At 43.4% G+C, this 20733-nt stretch overlaps 1 protein-coding gene across 2 annotated transcripts in view; it reads left to right on the forward strand.

Moving 5' to 3' along the window:
• The window catches only part of CHD6 (chromodomain helicase DNA binding protein 6), a 199106-nt gene that overhangs the window by 143160 nt on the left and 35213 nt on the right, over positions 1-20733 (forward strand). For both annotated transcript variants that reach the window (XM_014787440.2, XM_087445250.1), the window contains exons 21-27: positions 211-413; positions 1108-1307; positions 2032-2191; positions 6819-6908; positions 9142-9245; positions 15031-15160; positions 17091-17151. In XM_014787440.2, coding sequence (XP_014642926.1) covers positions 211-413; positions 1108-1307; positions 2032-2191; positions 6819-6908; positions 9142-9245; positions 15031-15160; positions 17091-17151 — 948 coding nt within the window. The remainder of the gene's footprint in view (positions 1-210; positions 414-1107; positions 1308-2031; positions 2192-6818; positions 6909-9141; positions 9246-15030; positions 15161-17090; positions 17152-20733) is intronic.

Raw genomic sequence — 20733 nt, forward strand, 5'->3', positions numbered from 1 at the left:
GTGCCAACTTCAGCAAGTCCCAGAGAATCCCCTCTGCTTGTCACGGACACAGCAGGTGTGCTGGGAAGAGCCTTTCCTGCTGGAGGATAAGACCAGGGTGTGATTCTTTCCCAAATGTGCCCCGAGGAATGGCAACAGGATCTGCTGGTACATTGTGATCGGGGGAGAGAGAAGTGGAGCTTTCTCCCCAACAATCCTCTCTGTTTCTAGGAAAGCTTAGTGATCGACCGGCCTCGTGTGAGAAAGCAGACCAAACACTACAACTCCTTTGAGGAGGATGAGCTCATGGAGTTTTCAGAGTTAGACAGTGACTCAGATGAAAGACCCACGCGGTCCAGGCGCCTCAATGACAAAACCAGACGCTACCTCCGAGCCGAATGCTTCCGAGTAGAGAAGAACCTGCTCATCTTTGGGTGGGTATTGACTTTGCCTGTTTGTTGTTGTTGTTGTTTTTCCCTCTGTTTTTCAGTCCCTCAGATCTGTCCAGTGTGTCTCTCCAGTCACCCCTGGAGTTATGGGCTGATGGAGGATCTGTTAGAACAAGAGAGGACTTTCTGCCCATGACTCCAGTGGTCGTTGTACTCTCTGCTACCATATCGTAGACATGTCATGATTTTCTCATATGCTTGTCACAGCAAATCTCTGTTACTCATTTGCTGCCTGGTACTGATTTCCTGCCTTTTCCCCCCAAGGATATATAAGGAGTCACTGCAATAGATGTTACAGTTAAGACATGATTTGTGCAGGGCTCGGGCTCTGGTAGAAATAGACGGTTTAGCTTCTGGGAGCTCGCCATTGCTTTTGAATACTGCAGCTGGACTCTGTTTTAATTCCAAATTTATTCTCTGCTCCAAATATTTTCATCCCTCCCTTCTTAACATTCTAGTGGTCATTTGAAGCTCTCAATATCCCGTGTCCAGGTCATCTTAGTGACGTTTTGTGTGCTACAGCATGCGGTCCTCAAAGGCCTTTCAGGACAAAGCCCTCAGGGCGATTAATAGACCCAACAGAGGACAAGAAGCACTCTTGGCTCCTGTCTGTCCTGTGGTGTTAAGGGCATGCCTGGCCCTTCCTCTCTCCAATGCCATTCTATATTTCCACTCTCAGCTGGGGCCGGTGGAAGGACATCCTGACTCATGGGCGATTCAAGTGGCATCTGAATGAGAAGGACATGGAGATGATTTGTCGTGCCCTGCTCGTATACTGTGTCAAGCATTACAAGGGGGACGAGAAGATCAAGAGTTTCATTTGGGAATTGATCACACCTACCAAAGATGGGCAGGCCCAGACCCTCCAGAACCACTCAGGTGAGAGGTGGCAAGGCCATACCTGAGATGCACAAACTTCTGTGCACTTCCATCCCTCTTCCTGTATTGGTCCATCTTGCTGTGCTTTGGGGGACTTCTCTTTCTCAGATATATTTCAGAATGTTACATGAGGGAAAGCATGATGGTTCTTTTAGTTCTCCCTCAGAATCATCCAGTGTTACCTGTGATACTTTGTTTAAGTACAGTTGGGCCCTCTTGAAGTTTCCCACAGGCCAGTCCTTCCCACTAACCTGAGTGTCACAGGGGTTCCTCCTCTGAATTGGGAATTCATGCTGCGTGCTCTGTGGTTTGTCTTTTGCATTTCACTGTTCTGTCCCATTTCTACCTGTTTGTGCCTTTTCTTGTGCTATGCTTCTCCTTCCCTATGCTTGGCCATAGCTTACCTTCAGGTTTCAGATGGAGTATTCCTTTTTCCCTGGCTAGGTGGTAAGTTCCCGAAGGGCACAGCTTATATACACCTTTCTTGATCCTCACAGGGTACCTGGTAAATTCTTACTGCCTAACTGAACAGTCCTGGGGTTTACTAAGTAGAGGACCAGGCGCATTTACTCACCGCCATCACTACTTGGCGGACTGAGGGGTGGGGTCTGTCGTCCAGGGCCGCCATGCACAGCCTGGCTGCCTCTTTGCAATCCCAGCCCAGCTCTGTTCTAACACCCATATTTAAGTTGCCTTGGCTCATCTACCTGCCTTTCTGTTTCAGGGTTGTCTGCACCAGTTCCCAGAGGAAGGAAGGGGAAGAAAACAAAGAACCAGCTGCTGCTCCCAGAGTTAAAGAATGCAGACTGGCTGGCCACCTGCAACCCCGAGGTGGTCTTGCATGATGACGGCTACAAGAAACACCTCAAACAGCACTGCAACAAGTGAGTACGCCCCTTCCCCACCCCCTGGTGTTAGCTCCACTCAGACTCTCCAGGCTCCTGGGACCCCCACGGGGCTGTGGGAGACCACTTGATGTTCCTATCCCACCATGCGTGGTCTGGAAAGGCACAATATGTGGTCTAAACCGGGTCAGGATTCGTTTACCTTAAAGCCTCTCTAACTCGTTTAACATCATCTCTTCTCCCCTAGTACCTGACCTCTCTACCAATGCAGTTCGTACCCCTGAGGGTTTTTCTCACCTGACTGTCAAAATCCAGTTAGGGCACTGTGGTGATTTCACTGTTCTCTCTCCTTTTCCTTCCCCTGCCTCTGCCCCTGAGGTCACATTAGCAAGAGCAGAAGACTGGCCTTAGTGGCCACTACTCCCAGGTCCCCTGCCAAGTTGCTTCCTCTTCCAGTTTGCTGTTGCCATTCATGGCCTCCAGGTATTTGATAGACATGCATTTGAGATAGTATTCTTTATATCCCTAGGCTAACAGCTGAGGTGGGGTGGGGAGAGACCAAGGCAAAAGTAATAGAAAATGAAACTCTGTTCTTGTGGAGTTTAGTTTTGGGAAGTTAGAGCACTCAGCCACAAAACAGTAAATTTGCACATGGATATTTGCATCACAGTACAGAATATCTATTAGAATTAAAGGGACCCTTAGAAACCATCTAATCTAGCTTCGTAGGCCATGTTAGACTCATCTCCCCAGCATTCCTGGTAGGCAATGAGAAGACCTCTGCTTGCACATCTCTGGTTATAAAGAGTTTATCAGCTTATAAATTAAGATGTTTTGCTGGCTTTTTCCCTCCTCCCTGTAACGTCCACCTAATGGTTCTGTAGTTGTTGTTGGGTTGTGTTGGTTTTCTTTTACAGATGAAGTCCTATCCTTTCCCTTCATCCCTCCAAATATTTGAAGATAGGTCTCGTGCCGTAGACTGTAATAAAAATCACTGTACACAAAAGCACAAGCTCTTTGGGGACAGTAGATCTCAAGCTGAGACTTAAAGGCACATACTGTTGATGGTAGAGCCTGACTGGGGCAGCGCTTGATAGCATGTTCCTTGTGACTTAATCAGAGTCATCATGTGGGAGGCAGGAGGCTCTCAGCTAGGTAAGAGGACTCACTGGTGGGAGGTATTCTATGACAGGCTAACTGAGGATTCTGTTGTAAATGTTAAGCAACCATATTTCTTGAACAGGTGAGACAGGATGAAAAATTATATTTGGGGAGAAAAATTATTCTGCCAACAGTTTGCAAGATGGAGTAGGTAAACCTAGAGCTGAATGGCCAACTAGGAGAGTTCTGTTGTAATTTAAGTATTGATCACGAAGACGTAGATTAGGGTGCTGACTGTAGAATTGGAGAGAATGGGTCAAATATGAGAGATGTGACTAAGGAAGAATCTGTAATGTGTGATGAGGAATTTAAAAGCAGCTAACTCCATGATTATAAGCCTCATAGGCTGGGAGAATGGCAATATTTGCCGTCATGACAGAATCAGAATCATTATATTCACTAAAAGGTGAAGAGCAGAACGAAGGACTTGGGTTTTGCCTTGTTAAGTTACAGCAACAGCATTTGACTGTACATCCACAGCTGCAGATGTGGGTCTGGAGCGCTGATTGTAGGCTGAGCTGGAGAGGCTGACGTAGAACTTTCCTTGACACCTGCAGAGATGATCACAGATAGTGACCAGGACCAATTCTGACCTTTGAGGAATTCCTTAACATTTCTAACCACCACCCCCAGGACCTTTCCTGAGTGCGTGCCTGACCCTGGGAATCAAAGAATAATGCAGTAAAGCACTTCTCCAAGTTCAAGGATGCTGACTGTCATTTATTATGTTGAATCTAATGGAGACCACTGTCCTCTGTAGTTCTGGCTCGTCAAGAGCCAGAGACTCAATGCTGGCAGGGACCTTGCAGCTCCTTCTGCTCAGTGTGGTTGTTCTATGGGCAGTATCCTGACAGGGAGTCTTCCAGCCTCTGCTTGAGCCTTCTAATGTTGGGAGTTTACTATTTCTCAGCAAGGTTCATTTAATTACCAGATGATTCTAATTAATTGTCTTTCTGTATATGGAATTTAAAATCTGCTGCCTTGAAACTTCTACCCTTTGATCTTGGGTCCTGGTTCTGTCCTGAGGTACAACAGAGAACAGGCAGAATTTCTTCAGCATAACTGGACTGTGAGCTTCTAGAATTGTGGGCTCTGTTACTTAGCAAATTTACTGCCACCCCAATATCAGATAAGGGTTAAGACAGGCTCTAGGGTCAGGACTGCCTGGACTTAAATCCTGGCCCCATTACTTACCAGCAAGTGAATTACTTAACCTCTGTGTGCCTTCTTTCCTTCATCTAGAAAATAAGGATAATAATAGTTCCTACCTCTTAGCATTGTTAGGAGGTTTAAGTGAGCCAGTACCTGCTGGCACATAGTAAGTACTCAAAGCAATGTTTGTTTTTATTAGTAGTATAGTATTTAGGGACAAGAAATTGTCATCAAAAGAACTTTAAAAAGTTAAAAAGCAACTGCTTCAAATCTAACCTGTAGGAAGTCAGGATGGTGATTATCCGTTTGGAGGTGGGGAGAGTGACTGGAAGGGGATACAGGGGTGCCTTCTGGGGAAGTGTTCCAGTTCCTGATCTGGATTCCGAATACATGTGTGTTCAGTTTGTGGAAATTCATCAAGCTGCACATTTATGTAAAGTGCACTTTCTGGAAGTATATTTTATATCCACAAAATGTTTTTTTAAAAAAAGAGATGAAAGAAAAGGCAATACTGCCATCCAAAATATTAATGGGTTTTGTTTGGCTAAGGAAAGGGTGTGACAGACCTGCTCCAGCTCTCCTTCCCTTGGAGTTCAGATGCCAACTGGGATTATCCTCTCACTCTGGGAGGAGGTGTCTCTCTAAGAGGGGCTGTCCATCTGTCCTCTGAATTGGTTTGCTTCTCATATGGAGAATAAGTGAATACCATTGGCTTCAAATTCTGTCCTCTCATGCTACAGATACTGCCACATATCAACACATTTGCTTCTCTTTAGAGAAACAGAAACAGCTCTCTCTCTTACATCTTCAGGAAAGCCTTCTTCTGATGAGCTAGATCTAAGCAGGCAGGAATTCTGTACCTAAGACACCCTCGTTCCAGTTCTACTGAAGCTCTCAGCTGCTACCAACCAGGTAGAAAGATCAGTGACGGTTGTAAATTCTTAGAGTTCTTATTCTCTGAGCTTTAAAAAAAAAAAATCTCGAAATTATTTGAGTTGATTGACAGCTGAGGAAAGAATTGTATACCGGAAAAGTAAGGGTTCTTTCCAATCTAAAAGTTCTAACTTTGTGTGTTGCCATCTACAACTCAAGCTCACGGTGGCAGTTTTACCCAGATATAAGAAATTATGCTTTTTTAGAGGCCTCAACCCTTCATTAGTAACATCTTTTGAGTAGATAATACGTGTATGTGTTAAAAAAAATTTTATCAAAAGTAAGTTTTCCTCCCACCTCCAGTTCCCTTGTTTCCCTCTCCAGAGGCAACCACTGTTACTGGTTCTTCCAGAGAGACCCTGGGCGTGGACCAGCATAGGGGAATGTATAGCCTCCTTTTATCGTCCCTAAAATAATACGTACTTTACGTACTATTTGCTCTCTTTTTTTTTTTTAAACAACTTATGTGTAGATCAGTTCTTATATAAGTATATGTAAATTGGCTTTTGTTTTTAATAGTTAGCCTTTACTCTTGACTGCTATTGAGCAAGTTACAAGTATTTCCAAACCTCTTTGCAGCTTAGCCGTGAATATGAAGCATCTCCTGAAACGTGATCAGCTTCTCTGTGCCTGCCCTTACTTTCACCCTCGTTTTGCATACATTGAGCCTTCCCTTCCCTCGACCCCCACTGTCATCTTCTGCGCTCTCATTCTCTCTTGGTAGGTCTTGTTTCACAATTAGACTGCTGTGGGCTCCTCAAGAACAGGGTTAAATTGTTTACTTTCGTTATGTGCGTCACAGTACCCAGCTTGTGCAGGGCACACAGTAGTTGCCCACCAAATATTTAATTGCCTTGTCTCAGTCATGTTCAGTGCATTCCCACAAGCCTGAGTGTGTTCCTTGGACAATCACAGTGAAGTCATCACCTCAGGAGAGAAGACATGAATACTTTCTGGCACTATTGTTTTGAAAAAGACTTAAGATGTTCACATAACGCTATACAAGTGAAAAGTCTTTGAAAGCAGCACTGCTCAACCTGACTCACTCTTCAGGAAACTAGTGAACTGGTAACCAGCCTCTTGGAAGGCAGCTCTGCCTAAGAGGTCATTGTGGCCATATGGAAGGGGTGAGTACTCTTAAGAACCAGGAGGAACGCTGTTTCTGCTGCCCCCCATGATTCATAGGGTCATGTAACAGATGACTGATGAGATACATTTTTCTTGTGTAAAATGGGGATAATCACAATAACATCTGCCGTCAGTACCTAGTGTTTTGTTTTTCTAATGCTTTCTCGTGTGTTACTTCATATCACCGATGACATGGAAATGCCCAGAATTTCCCAGTGTCAACTTGGGGATGGCAGTTCACAGGCACTCGTGGGTTCTAACGTGTTTGCATCAATGTGTTCACCTTTCATAGGGTGCTTTTGCGAGTCCGGATGCTGTACTACCTGAAAGCTGAAATCCTGGGAGAAGCAGCTGATAAAGCATTTGAAGGCACTCCCGCCAGGTAAAACAAGTCAACCTTAGCTCTCAGTGTTCAAGAATCCCCATAAAGTGCCTGTTGGTGAAGAGGACAAACCTGCCTGTGCTTCAAGAGGCCTATGTTCCCACCCGCCCAGGATCAGTTCCCTAGGTGGAAGCGCAGGCAGGTAGAGTAAGGGCAGTGCAGTCAGGTCACCTACAAGTCAGGTAAAGGAGAAAACTTTCTTAGAAACACAGCTTTTAGTGAAGTTTTTAGTTAGTTTTTTTTCCCAGTGGTGTTGTAAACTTTCTTTGAAGACAGTCGTTTCTCTACCTTAAGTAATCGTCGTAGGATGAGTATTAATTACTTTGATACTCTTGATCCAACAGGTATACACTGGAAGTTGTACTCAGAATCCCAGTCTTGGCCTTAGTACTCTTCTGCATTTGAGTGTTCTCCTTTATTTGCTAATCATGTTAATAATACCTTGTGCCCTGTTTGATTTTTTTCCACCTTAGTTTTGTAAGTTAGTGTTTCCAAAGCTGTAGAATCCTGTGGGAATCCCCCAAAATTTCAGGGAATGAGGCTGCGAAGCTCCCAGCTAGCACTTGATCCAGCTGTCAGATAGTCACACTTTGTAGGTGGGATCACCAGACAGCCTTCGCCTTCCCCATGTCTGCAGTTGGCAGCCCTGTACAATACCTGTCATTCTTCAAGGACACCAGAAGTGTTGGTATTTCAACTTTGCTTTGAGATGACCTCGGGCCGTGGTTTCTTCTTTCTCTTTCTTTCCGTTGGGCAATGCTAATGGCTCTAGTGGTCATAGGAGCACTAAAGAAGGAGGGAGGTGAAGAACATTGACAGTCCTACCCAAGGAGCAATTTGTTATCAGGAGAGAGCATCACGATGACTATTATTACTTGATATGCTTTCTGTAGTTACTGTAGTCATTTCTAGTGGGGATAGAGAGATTGAGTGTTGTGGTAAAAAGATTCAATTTGTGAGTCATATAAATGCAGCAGAATTTAACCTTACCTTTTATATCAGGTGTTACCTGTCAGAAATAAATCTACCTGAACTTACTCATCCCCATCATGTCCTTTCTTAGACATGTAGATGGGTGGAAGCCAAGTAGAGCATAGGGAGGGTGAATCCATGGCCCCGCCTCTTCCCACTTTCCCTCTGCTTTCCTCGATCTCGGCTCTCACTTGTCCTTTCCAGGTTTAATGCCTTATTATGGAGAAGTGGCCATAAGGAATGAATAACAGTTCATCCCAGAAAAGTCATTCAGCCCATGGCACCATGCAGACAGTGCAGTGGAGCCAGATAGGGAGCACTGCCTGGAAAGGGGGGGGCCGGGGAACACCCTCCCCACAGAGGGAGCTGGACCTGGCAAGGGGCAGTCAGCCTGTGTCACAGTAAGAGCCTGATGGAAGAAGAAACTTCAAATGCTGCAGAGGAACCATCCCAGACAGCTGGGAGGTGGGAGAGAGAAGCCATCCAGGTAGATGTTCTCCCCCAAAATCCAAAGCCTTCAAATTGTAAGGACTGTTCTCAGCCAAATGAAGATAGTGAGCTAAGGGTCCATGTGAGCTTTCAGAACATGGACAGAAACTGAGAGGGGCTGATGGTAGAGGCCTGCTAACCCCTGCATGTCTGCTCCCTAGGGCGAGTGATGTTCAGGGGCAGTGCAGTTTGTGATCAGTTTTGACCCAACAGACCATTAGCAGACCACTGCCGGCAGGTGCCACCTATCCTCTGAAAGGCTCTCTTCATATCCCCACATGTACCAATGCAGACTCGCTTATCCTCAAACAGCGCTTGAGATCTCTGCATGTGGAACCGAGATGATTTGAGCACTTTTTGGCATTTGATCATGTATGAATTTAACCACTTGGGAGGTGTTCTACCTTCAGATGACCAATATATTGATGGTTTTTGCTGTAGTTCTCAACTGAAGATGCACATCAGAATTACCTTATACGTGTAGATCCCAAAGCCCCACCCCAGGCCAGCTGATGATGATTTCTCCAAGAGGTGCTTCAAGATTCTGTGTCAGTCAGCCTAAGGTGGAGCCTGGAAATCAAGAACATATGCAGAAATAGCTCACTGATGGAAAGCCCTGGTTAGGAAACCTTGCCCCACAACTTTCTGAATCCTTGTTACGTCAGTGTCTAAGCTTGCAGTTAGCGATGTGGCTATTAAGGGTTTGGCCAGTAGCTCTTGTGTTTTCTGTCTATGTTGAAGGAACTTTGAGTCCGTGCTCTTCCTTCCACAGGGAGCTAGAAGTGCCTCTGCCCGACATCGACTACATGGAGATCCCAGTGGATTGGTGGGATGCTGAGGCCGATAAGTCCCTTCTGATTGGCGTGTTCAAACATGGTGTGTATTTCAGTGAATGTTTTCCCTTTCCTGAAAAATTCCATAGTCCCGTTGTACGTCTCTCTCAGAGTGTAGAGCCTCACCTCTGTTCTCAGAATTTCGACCAGATGAATGTGTGAGTCATGAGAATACAGTGAATGTTAATATCAGAGAGGAACTTCAAAAGGGCAACTGTGGCTGCAAAGAGCTTGTTCAGTGTGTATCTTCCTCACGCTAGCCTGTCCACGCTGTCGGGCCTGGGACTACTCACTCTCAATCACTCTTACAGTCCCAGCACCTCCCCTAGCGCCTGGCACATAGTAGGTACCAGTGTTTCTTGAGTGAAGGAATAAATACACAGGGAAAGTGTCAGGTTTCAGCATTTCATATGTATGCAGAAGCCTAAGGTTATTTTATGTAATCTGTATATTCCTAGTGTGTATCTTTTGCTCTATTGGTATAAAAATTTAAGAATAGAAGATGGCATGGACATCCTCTTCTTAAATGTGGTAACCAAGAGTAAAGGGAACTGAGAGAAGTTTTTTGAGTAGCTTGGAAAACCTGAAAGAAGTGCCCCCTTTCTTCACTTCTGGCCCTGTTCCTGCCCTTGCTTTCAGATAGTAGTTAAAAGAACGGATGAAAGTGCCAGTTGATAGTCACTGTCATGTGCCTGATACATGCCTTCCTGCCAGTTGAATTCACTGAAATTTTAAACTGGAGAGTAGAGTTTAAAGTAGGAAGAGTTAGATGTACCTGGGTTTCGCTGTCAGCTCTGCCACTTACTGAATACCTGACCTTGGGCAAGTCATAAACTTCTCTGACCTATTTCCTCGCCTGTACAATGAGCATACTATCAAAACAACTTACCTGGAGGCTTGTTTCAAGATTACATGGGACAATATACGTAGACTGCCTAGAACAGTGCTTGGTACTTAATAGAGGCTTGATGCTGCTCCACTGCCACTTGTTGCTCTGCCTTTGGAAGGTTAACTTTCTAACACATGAGTACATTTCTTCAACATTTGCAGGCTAACCAGTTACATTTACTTAACAGCCATGCCTGTGCATATTTTAATGAGGAATCCTCTCAAAACTTGGATTCTGGTGTTACAGATGCAGGCTTTGGGAGGTCCAGTGCTGCTGGGAGCTCTTTGTCAAACCACTGGGGTTAGGTTAGAGCAGCACTGTCCAACAGATGTGATGATGGAAATGTCCTGTTTCTGTACTGTCCGCTATGGAAGCCACTAGCCACGTGTGGTTGTTGAGCACCTGAAACATAACTAGTACAACTGAGCAACTGTATTTTAAACTTTATGTAATTTATTTAATTCAAATTTAACTAGCCACATATGGCTCCTCTGTTGGACAGTGCAGGGCTAGAACTCAGCTCTGAAGTGGGAAGAAGCAGCATGTGATGTCTTTGTTAAGTACAAGGAACCATGGTGTAACCGAAACTTGGTTTAATCTAATTTTGGAAAGAACCCTGAAGAAGACAAGCTGCTGAAGGCATCCAAATTCCAGAGCATCCAAATTTGGTGTGTGCGGGAAAGTCTATTGACCCTGTATCTCATTTCAGTGGTGGTTTTAGGGCACATTGCTGAATCCCTGACGGAGACCATGTGATGTGAGCAGAGGACACAACCTAAAGTCCCAGCAGTATGGCAGATAGAACTTAAACATGCTTCCTCTCCATCCCCCAGCACAACACACACACCACAGACATACAGAAAGCCTAGGTGAATTATGACAAGTATTAAACTACCTCGCTGAACTTGAAAGAAATAAAGCAAAATCGCCAAATGAGAGGTCGCTTAATGCCAGAGCTGAAAGCTCAGGGGCTGATATGACAGCAGACCAGAGGGACTGGGTTTTTAATACCCACACAGAAATGGAGGAAAGGAGGGCAAGTAAAGGCTCTCTGACTGGCCCAGGGAAGCAAAACTGGAAGAACATACTCCTGAGAGATGAAGAAATGGAGACATGAAACAGAAGATGAGATGGAAGATAGAATCAGATTGACATCTAAGGGGTAAAACAAGGTATGCCGGGCAAATATTAACAGCCACCACCAACAAAAAAACAAAACCTGGTATGGCAAAATCGATATCATACAAAAAGACTTCAAGGAGAAAAGCATAATTTGGGATAAAGAGGGTCATTACACAGTGATGATAAGTATAATTTACTGGAAGATATGGCTAACAGTGTAGTCCTAGAATATGTAAAAGAGGACAGGACTCTAAGGAGGCTCAAGACCTTTTCTCTCCGAGGAAAGGCAAGTAAATATTGACACAATACCTACTAGTTTCGTAATCTCTGATCAAGGTTTAGGGCAGTGAGATTAATCAATTGATCTTTCTTAGTCTCATATCAGAAACAGAGGATCAACCAGATGATGTCTAAGGTCATTTCCAAATCTAAAACTTGTAATCTCTGTGAAGCAGTTTTGGGGAGTGTAAGTTAATTATTCCTAAGTGTTTCCTGAGCACACTTGTGAGAACTTAAGATGACACATCACCCATTCCATTTAAATTCTCCCAGATTGCCAGTTGAGGTGAACTCGGTATTCCAAGTCAGGGCTGAGAGGCAGGTGCTAGGAAGGTGATATGTGCAATGCCTGAAGCGCCTCATTTTGGTATATGATGATTTTAGCAGACACACTGTAAAGATGGGGAAAACCCAACCTCTATACCCAGAGCTAGGGGACTGGTCCTAAGCCACACGTGCAGACTGGCTCACTCTTAGATAGGACTAGACCCATTTAGTTGGATGGTAATGTTGAATCAACCTAGACTACATTGGACAGATGCCTGTGGTTGGCCTCATGGGCCCATCCTCCTTGGAGTCTTCCAGAGTTCACATCAGATCCTACTCCTGGCTGGGTGCTGCCCTTGGGACATTCCATGAGCATAGGCTTAGACGTGTCCTCATCTGGGTAACACACCTGACCACCCCTGTATAACTTAGCCCTCGCCATAGTATAACCAAGCCCACACAACATGTCTTTCCAGGTGACAATCAAACTCCCAGATACCCAGCAGCTAGTGGAGATGTGACATTTCCAGAAGAACAAGCTGTCTGGTGTTCACTTTTTCAGAAATCTATCAGGAAGCCCTCTCTGCCTTGCCCCCATGCCTTGGAGGCATAAGTATGAGCTATAGTGCTGCAAGCATTTTCTTTGTTAAGAAACACACAGCTGTTCATTATCTGAGGTTTTATGGCTCTTTTAGTCCACCCTAGACATAGCCTGCTACAACCCTGCTTAGATCAGAAGAACATAGCCATGGTTCCATCTCCAAGCTGACCCCCATGGAAGAATTGGCTGAATCTTTGGTTGCTTGCAGCCAGAAGGGCCCTGTAGCAAACCTATTCTGAATGATGCCCTTGACAGCTCTCATTTGCGTTAAGTGACTACCACCCTTCTAGGGCAGCCTGGATTTATGAAATTTTCATCAAGATAGGGAGTTCAGGGGCTGGCCTGTTGACGTAGCGGTTAAGCGTGCACTCTCCGCTTCGGCAGCCCAGGGTTCGCAGGTTCGGATCCTGGGCGCCCACCGACACACTGCTTGTCAAGCCATGCTGTGGCAGTGTCCCATATAAAGTAGAGGAAGATGGGCATGGATGTTGGCCCAGGACCAATCTTCCTCAGCAAAAAGAGGAGGATTGGCATCGAATGTTAGCTCAGGGCTGGTCTTCCTCACAAAAAAAAAAGATATGGAGTTTAGTATTTCTGTTCATATTCTTAGAGAGGAGCTTTTAAACTAAGTGAAGGGGCAGGCAACCTATGCTCCCTCAAAGGCCTGTCATTTTACTACTTATTTCTTTGTATTGCTATTACAGCTCCTACTTCTCTCTTTTCGGGACAGTTGTTAGGGTTTTCTGGGGAACCGAATCAGTCACTCTTCCTCGCCTCCAGCTTCATTGCTGATTGAGAAATAAAAATGCAGAATCTCTCTAGACTTCAGACCCACACATGACAAGAGAAAGTCTGCAGAGTTGAAACTTACCCAGTTAGTAGGCACCTGGAGGAACCTGGCCTGGTTCATGCCCTGTCAAGCATAGAATGCATGAAGTCAGGACAATAATGGACAGGTAACCTCCCTAATAGTAAAGGGTCAGTGGAAGAAGCTTTCACCATCTCATTTATCAGATAAAGCACCCCTATTTTCATGGAGAGGAGCAGGTGATTTCATCAAGACAGAGCATCAAGAACATTTCTGTTCTCATGTGAGCTGAAGTAGAACATGGGGAGAGGGTGAGAACGGTTCTTCCTACAGTGATTATTGGAAAAGAGTTGGCAAAACTGACTCATCCAGTCAATTTTTTGTCAAGTGTATATGGTGTCAGGCCCTGTGCTGGGTACTGAATATATAATGATGAGCAGGTTCTGTTCCTAAGGAGCCCATAGTCTCATGAGAGAGACAGTAATCAAATAATTTCCCTAAGAAATAAGTGAATAAAGAAGAACAGGGCCGGCCCAATGGCTTAGCGGTTAAGTGCATGCGCTCTGTTGCTGGCGGCCCGGGTTCGGATCCCGGGTGCACGTCGATGCACTGCTTCTCCGGCCATGCTGGGGCTGAGTCCCACATACAGCAACTAGAAGGATGTGCAGCTATGACATACAGCTATCTACTGGGGCTTTGAGGGGAAAATAAATAAAAAATCTTTAAAAAAAAAAAAAAAAAAGAAGAACAGAAGGCACCACAGTTTCTCCTGCCGTATGCCTCATGTGGTCAGCACTGTCATTGAGATGGCAGGAGAGTCACTTTGGATTAAAAGATAAAGTACCCGCAGCTCCTCAGAGAACAAGTACCAGGTGCTGCCTGTAGGGTGAAGGATAGAACTGCATCAACAGTAATAGTAGAACAAAAGAGAAAATAGAAATGGAATACCCAACAAAGTAAAATCAGGTTTGTTGTTAGTAGCGAAGCTGGTTCTCATTTTAGGTACACCGTCTTCCATCACCTGTGATGGTGTCTCTTTGTATATACTACAGAGCTAGAAATTGACTTTGTTTCCTAGGAGCAACATGGAAATGGGTTTCCCCCAAGATAATTTGATATAACAATAGATTTGGATCTTTTACTTGACTAAATCCTGTCTCATTAAAAGATTACATTAGATTAAATAAAATAATAACATTCTCATGCATGGACTTTATCAAATTAAAAGTGATATTCTTTCATTACTTTGCCTCCCTTTTGACATCTCTCTTCTGATGTGGTGAGGGGGAATTCCAAAGGCCTGGCCAGTTGATTAGAATTCCGTACCAAATTTGTGAATACAGAGGCAACAGATCCATTTTAATCCAAATAACAATCACAATAGTCCTCTTTAAATTTCATCCCTTGCATCCATCACCTTGCGCAGCTTCCCTTTCTAACACATGAGATAAAATTGGACTATAGGAAAACAAGGCCCATTCAGGAGATAACAAGGTGTTCAGAGTTGGGGGGTGAGGGGACAAAGTTGCAAAACCAACTTGCCTGATTCCTTTTGCTGTCCAAAAGAAGCAAACAAGTGAGAATTGTATCTGTATCTTTTGTCTCTTCACAGACACAGAATATTTACATTTACAATATTTACATCTTTCATTTTTGGTTAAGCGCTACTTAGATGTGTCTAGTTTAGTTCAAGGATCTTCCCTTGATAAGAAATCTTACGGAATCCGATTAATGTTAAATAAGTATTTTTTGTTTGTTTTGTTTTATTTTTTACTTAATAAGGGAAATAAAATGACTGTGTAGGGCCCAGGGCAGATTTTGTTCTGACATGACTTCTTATGTTTCTCATTACTCTTGATCAGGGTATGAGAGGTACAATGCCATGCGAGCAGACCCAGCACTTTGCTTCCTGGAGAAAGTCGGGATGCCAGATGAGAAGTCCCTTTCTGCAGAACAGGGTGTTATGGATGGGACCTCAGACGTTCCCGAAAGGTGAGAAGCTGCATAGACCAGCTGTGATGTGACATGTCATGCGACAAATCTCTGACCCCTTCCACATGTATCTAGCACTCTCATAGTCTCTTCCTCGCAGTCTGGCATCTCCCTTAAACCTTGCAGTGCTGGAATTGCCTTCCAGAATTGCTGCTTTGGTTTTATCTTGCTATGCCTCAGGCCTTGTCTTTGACTTCTAAGCACTTGGAACCAAATACCAGTTCCTGTCCTTCACGAGTTCCCCAAGCTGCCCACCATCCTGCCCTGTTCCTTAACCAGACTCATCTCCTGTCTGGTCAGAGGATTCTCAAGGAAGAATTCAGACCTCTCATACCTGGCAGAAAGCTAAGAAGAGACACAGCAAGTACAGGCTTCTTGACCCTGAAATTCCAGCATTATTTAAGGATTGCATGGTCCATGCTTAAGGTGGATGGATTTAGGAGCCACTGTTTGATGAACATGGCATTTAGGTCTTGTCCATGGGTTGTGTGCAAAAAGTAAGGAGGTATCCCCTGTGGCCGAGTTTTATTTACTGTTGGCATAACCCCCAAATATGTAAATTCATAGGAAAGCTAAATAAACAGCCAAGAGCTATGGTTCTCCAAAATATATATATATTTGGAAAACACAGTACGTATCTCTTAGCTTGTATTTGGTAAGCTTTTGACATGACTGCTTTGCATTGCCTAGGGCTGTGGCTAGTCCTGGACATGAGGGCATGGCACTGCCAGGAGCCCCTAACCATCAGCTAAAGCCAAGAAAAGAGTGAAACGCATTTTCCATCTGTCCTTAACCCCTGATGAACCCTTTAGCTACCATAACATTCTCCTCCCCAAAGGTGTTTCCTATGGGCAGATAATAAAGATTCGTTCAGAGAGATGTTAACAAATGCCCAAGTGACTGGTGATGCTAACGTTAGATTCACTGGGTCAAGGCAAACACTGCCTGGGTGGAGTACCTGAATGTGGCCTGCAGCTTATATTTTTTGGGGTGGCTGCTCTTTCTGTGGTTAAGCAGTGAAGGTAGGAGGTTCTCCTGCCTCCAGGAGCTGAGCAGCAAAGACAAGAATGTTTGAGACAGGAATACTGCAAAATCAATTTTAAAAGGAGACATGAAAAATGGATAGGCATCAGCAATAGTTAAGCTCGTAAGAGAGAAGACATTAGGCAGCTCACCTAGAGGCAAGTATCTGATGGTAGAGGGCGAAATGTCCTTCCTTCCTAGCAGTTGCGGCAGAGCTCCCTTTCGAGGAAGTGACTGCTGCCACATGTAAATGATTCTGTGTGCAGATTCATCCTGCTCTGATCTGGGGGTTGGCACATCAGGACTCACTTGGTTCACACAGCCTTCAGTCTCTAGAGTCTGTTCTTTTATCAAAGCCACACATTCAGATAACTCGTGATGGACAGTAATTACCTTTTTTATGATAGTATTATAGCTGAATAGCCGGCCTCTGAACTTGCCTGAGTAGATCATGAGTCTCCTGCTGAAATCTCAGCTGAGTGGAGGTCCTTGCCCATAGAAGTTAGGACACTGGAGGGCCGGCCCTGTGGCTTGGTGGTTAAGTGCGCGCGCTGCGATGCTGGTGGCCCGGGTTCGGATCCCGGGTGCGCATCGAGGCACCACTTCTCCGTTCATCCTGAGGCCGAGTCCCGCATACAGCAACTAGAAGGATGTGCAGCTACGACATACAACTATCCACTGCGGCTTTGGGGGGAAAAAATAAAATAAATAAAATCTTTAAAAAAAAAAAAAAAAAAAAAAGAAGTTAGGACACTGGAAAAAGCAAGATTTTGAGACTTTGTGGGGAAAGGGACATACTAATATTCCTTTTGGTCAGCGATTTAGGGGGTTTTCTTGTAATCATCCTGGTTGCAAAATAGCTCCTAGGTGGTGTGTGATGCTTTTCTTTTTTTTAAATTTTATTTAGAGGCAACTTGGATAAAGAAGACAATACTGAAGACAAATTAGATGGCCTCCAGAAACAAATGGTGAGTCAAATGGTGCTGTATTGGTAATCCACACGATCTTGAGTATCAAGAGAGAAATCCACATCGTGGTAGTGGTCTTTGGGAACTTGATTGCATTGCTGCAGTTGCATTGCATTTTCCCCAACATTTTACCATAAAAATTGTCAACATAAAGACTGCATTGCACTTTTATTCTAATGAAACTTTTGATTTTGAGATAATTGTGTATTTTAGATGCAGTTGTAAGATACAATACAGAGTGATCCCATGTACCTTTTATCCAGTTTCCCACCATGGGAACCTCTTGCAAAACTGTAGCACAGTATCACAACCAAGATGCTGACATTGATGAGTCAAGATACAGGACATTTCCATGACCACAAAGATCCATCATGTTGCCCTTTTATAGCCACATCCACTTCCCACCTGCCTTCACCTCCTTTTTAATAACTGGCAACCACTACCCTATTCTCCATTTGTATAATTTTGTCATTTTAAGAATCTTATATTAATGAAATCATACCATATGTAACCTTTGGGGATTGGCTTTTGTCACTCTACGTGATTCCCTGTAGACTGATCCAGGTGGTTGTCTGTAACAATAATTCATTCCTTTTTATTGCGGAGTAGTAGTCCATGGTGTAGATGTACCACAGTTTGTTTTATCATTCATCTATTGAAGGACATCTGGGTTGCTTCCAATTTCTGACTATTATGAGTATCTTTGTAAACATTAGCATACAGATTTTGTGAGAACATACATTTTCCATTTCTCTGGGATAAATGTCCAGGAGTATAATTGCTGGGTCATACGGTAGTTACATGTTTAGCTTTTTTAAGAAACTGTCAAGCTGTTTTCCAGAATGGCTGTACCATTTTACATTCCCACCAGCGGTGTATGAGTGATCCACTTTCTCCTCATCCTCACTAGCTTTTGCTGTTGTCACTACTTTTTAATTGAGCCATTTTGATATGTGTGTAGTGATATCTTGTAGTGTTAATTTGCATTTCCCTAATGACTAATGGTGTTTAATTGCTACATGTCTGCCTCTTCAGTGAAATGTTTCTTCTTGTCCTTTGCCCATTTTCTAATTGCATTGTTTCTTTGTTTACTATCGATATTTGAGAGTTCTTTATATATTCCAGATACTAGTTTTTTGTCAGATATGTGGTTTGCAAATATTTTCTCCCACCCTGTAGTTTGTCTTTTTATTCTATTCACATTGTCTTTCTCAGAATAAAAGTTTTAATTTGGATGAAGTCCAACTTATCAGTTTTTCCTTTTATGGATCATGCTTTTGGTGTCAAGTCTAAGAATTCTGCCTACCTGTAGATCCCAAAGATTTTCTTCTATGTTTTTTTCTAAAAGTTTTATAATTTTACATTTAAATCTGTGATCCATTTTAAGTTTTTTTATATAAATAGAATTCATTTTTTTACCTGTTAATATCCAATTACTCTAGAACAATATGTTTTAAAAAGCTATCTTTCCTCCATTGACTTGCTTTTGCACCTTTGTCAAAAAGTCAGTTGAGGGAGGCTGACCCGGTGGCGCAAGCGGTTGGGTGCGCGCGCTCCGCTGCGGCGGCCCGGGGTTCGCTGGTTCGGATCCCGGGCGCGCACCGACGCACTGCTTGTCAGGCCATGCTGTGGCGGCGACCCATATAAAGTGGAGGAGGATGGGCACGGATGTTAGCCCAGGGCCGTCTTCCTCGGCAAAAAAAGAGGAGGATTGGCGGATGTTAGCACAGGGCTGATCTCCTCAAAAAAAAAAAAAAAAAAAAGTCAGTTGAGGGCCGGCCCTGTGGCTTAGTGGTTAAGTGCGCACGCTCCACTACTGGCGGCCCGGGTTCGGATCCCGGGCGCGCACCAACATGCCGCTTCTCCGGCCATGCTGAGGCCGCATCCCACATACAGCAACTAGAAGGATGTGCAACTATGACATACAACTATCTACTGGGGCTTTGGCGGGCAGGGGGAAGTCAGTTGAGCATATTTGTATGGATCTATTTCCAATAGCACAGAGTATTGATTACTGTAGCTATATCATAAGTCTTAAAAATGGTTAGACTGATTCCTCTCACTTCTTTTTGAGAGTTTTTAAAATTGTTTTAGCTTTTCTTTTTTCTTTGCATTTCCATATAAATTTTAAAATAATTTTATCTATATCTACAAAAATTCTTGCTGGGATTTTCATTGGAATTGCATTGAACCCATATATCACTTTGGGGAAAATTGACATCTTTACTATATTGATTTTTTACTATATTAAAGCTTACCGTAGGGGCCGGCCCCGTGGCTTAGCGGTTAAGTGCGTGCACTCCACTGCTTCTCTGGCCATGCTGAGGCCGCGTCCCACATGCAGCAGCTAGAAGGATGTGCAGCTATAACATGCGGCTGTCTACTGGGGCTTTGGGGGAAAAAAAGTAAATAAATAAAATTATTTTTAAAAAAAAGCTTACTGTATACCTCTCCATTTATTTCGATCTTTGATTTCTTTCATCACTGGTAGTGTTTCAGCAAACAAGTCCAGTGCGTGTTTGTAGATTTACATCTAAGTATTACATTTTCTTTGGAGTGATCATAAATGATGTTATATTTATGTTTATCTTGTATTCTGCAACCTTGCTGAACTCAACTGTCAGTTCTAGAAGGGTTTTTTTAGGTCTTTTGAGATTTTCTACGTCAACAATCATGTCATCTGCAAATAGGGATAGTTTTATTTCTTCCTTTCTAATCTATGTGCCTTGTATTTCCTTTTTTTGCCTTATTGCGCTGCTCAAAATCCAGCACAGTGTTGAATAAGAGTGGTGAGAGCAGACATCCTTGCCTTATTCCTGATATTAGGAGGAAGACATTCAGTCTTTCATTGTTAAGTGTAATGTTAGCTCTAGATTTTTTGTAGCTGGTCTTTATCAAAGATGAGGACATTCTCTTATATTCCTAGTTTTCTGAGAATTTTTATCATGAATGGATGTTGAATTTTGTCAGATGTATTTTTGCACCAATTAATATAGTTGTGTGATTTTTGTAATTAGCCTATTAATGTGGTAGATTACATTGGTTGATTTTCAAATATTGAACCAGCCTTGCATGCCTGAATAAATTGGAATAAACTCCACTTGGTCATGGCTTATAATTTTTATTATTGAATTCTATTTGCTGATATTTTGTTAAGGTTTTTTGCATCTGTATTCATGAGGGATATTGGTCTGTAGTTGTCTTTCAGTACTGTCTTTGTCTGGTTCTGATAGCGCGGTAACATTAACTTCGTAAAATGCATTGGATGTTTCCTCCTCCCCTATTTTGTGATAGAGATTATCTAGAATTGGTATTCCTTAAATGTTTAGTAGAATTCTCCAGTGAAGCCATCTGGGCCTGGGGATTCCTTTTTGGGGGAGTTTTTAAATTTTCAATCCAGTTATCTATTTTATATTGGGTAAGTTGTGGTAGTTTGTGTTTTTAAGGAATTGGTCTCTTTTGCCTAAGTTGTCAAATGTATGTGTGTTGAGTTGTTGATAGTATTCTTTTATTATCCTTTTGATTTCTGCAGAACTTGTGCTATTCCCTGTTTCATTCCTGATATTGGTAATCAGTGTCTTC

The sequence above is a fragment of the Ceratotherium simum genome, chromosome 21 (assembly GCF_057802395.1).
Source record: "Ceratotherium simum simum isolate JZ-2026a chromosome 21, ASM5780239v1, whole genome shotgun sequence".
In the NCBI taxonomy this organism is placed as follows: Eukaryota; Metazoa; Chordata; class Mammalia; order Perissodactyla; family Rhinocerotidae; genus Ceratotherium; species Ceratotherium simum.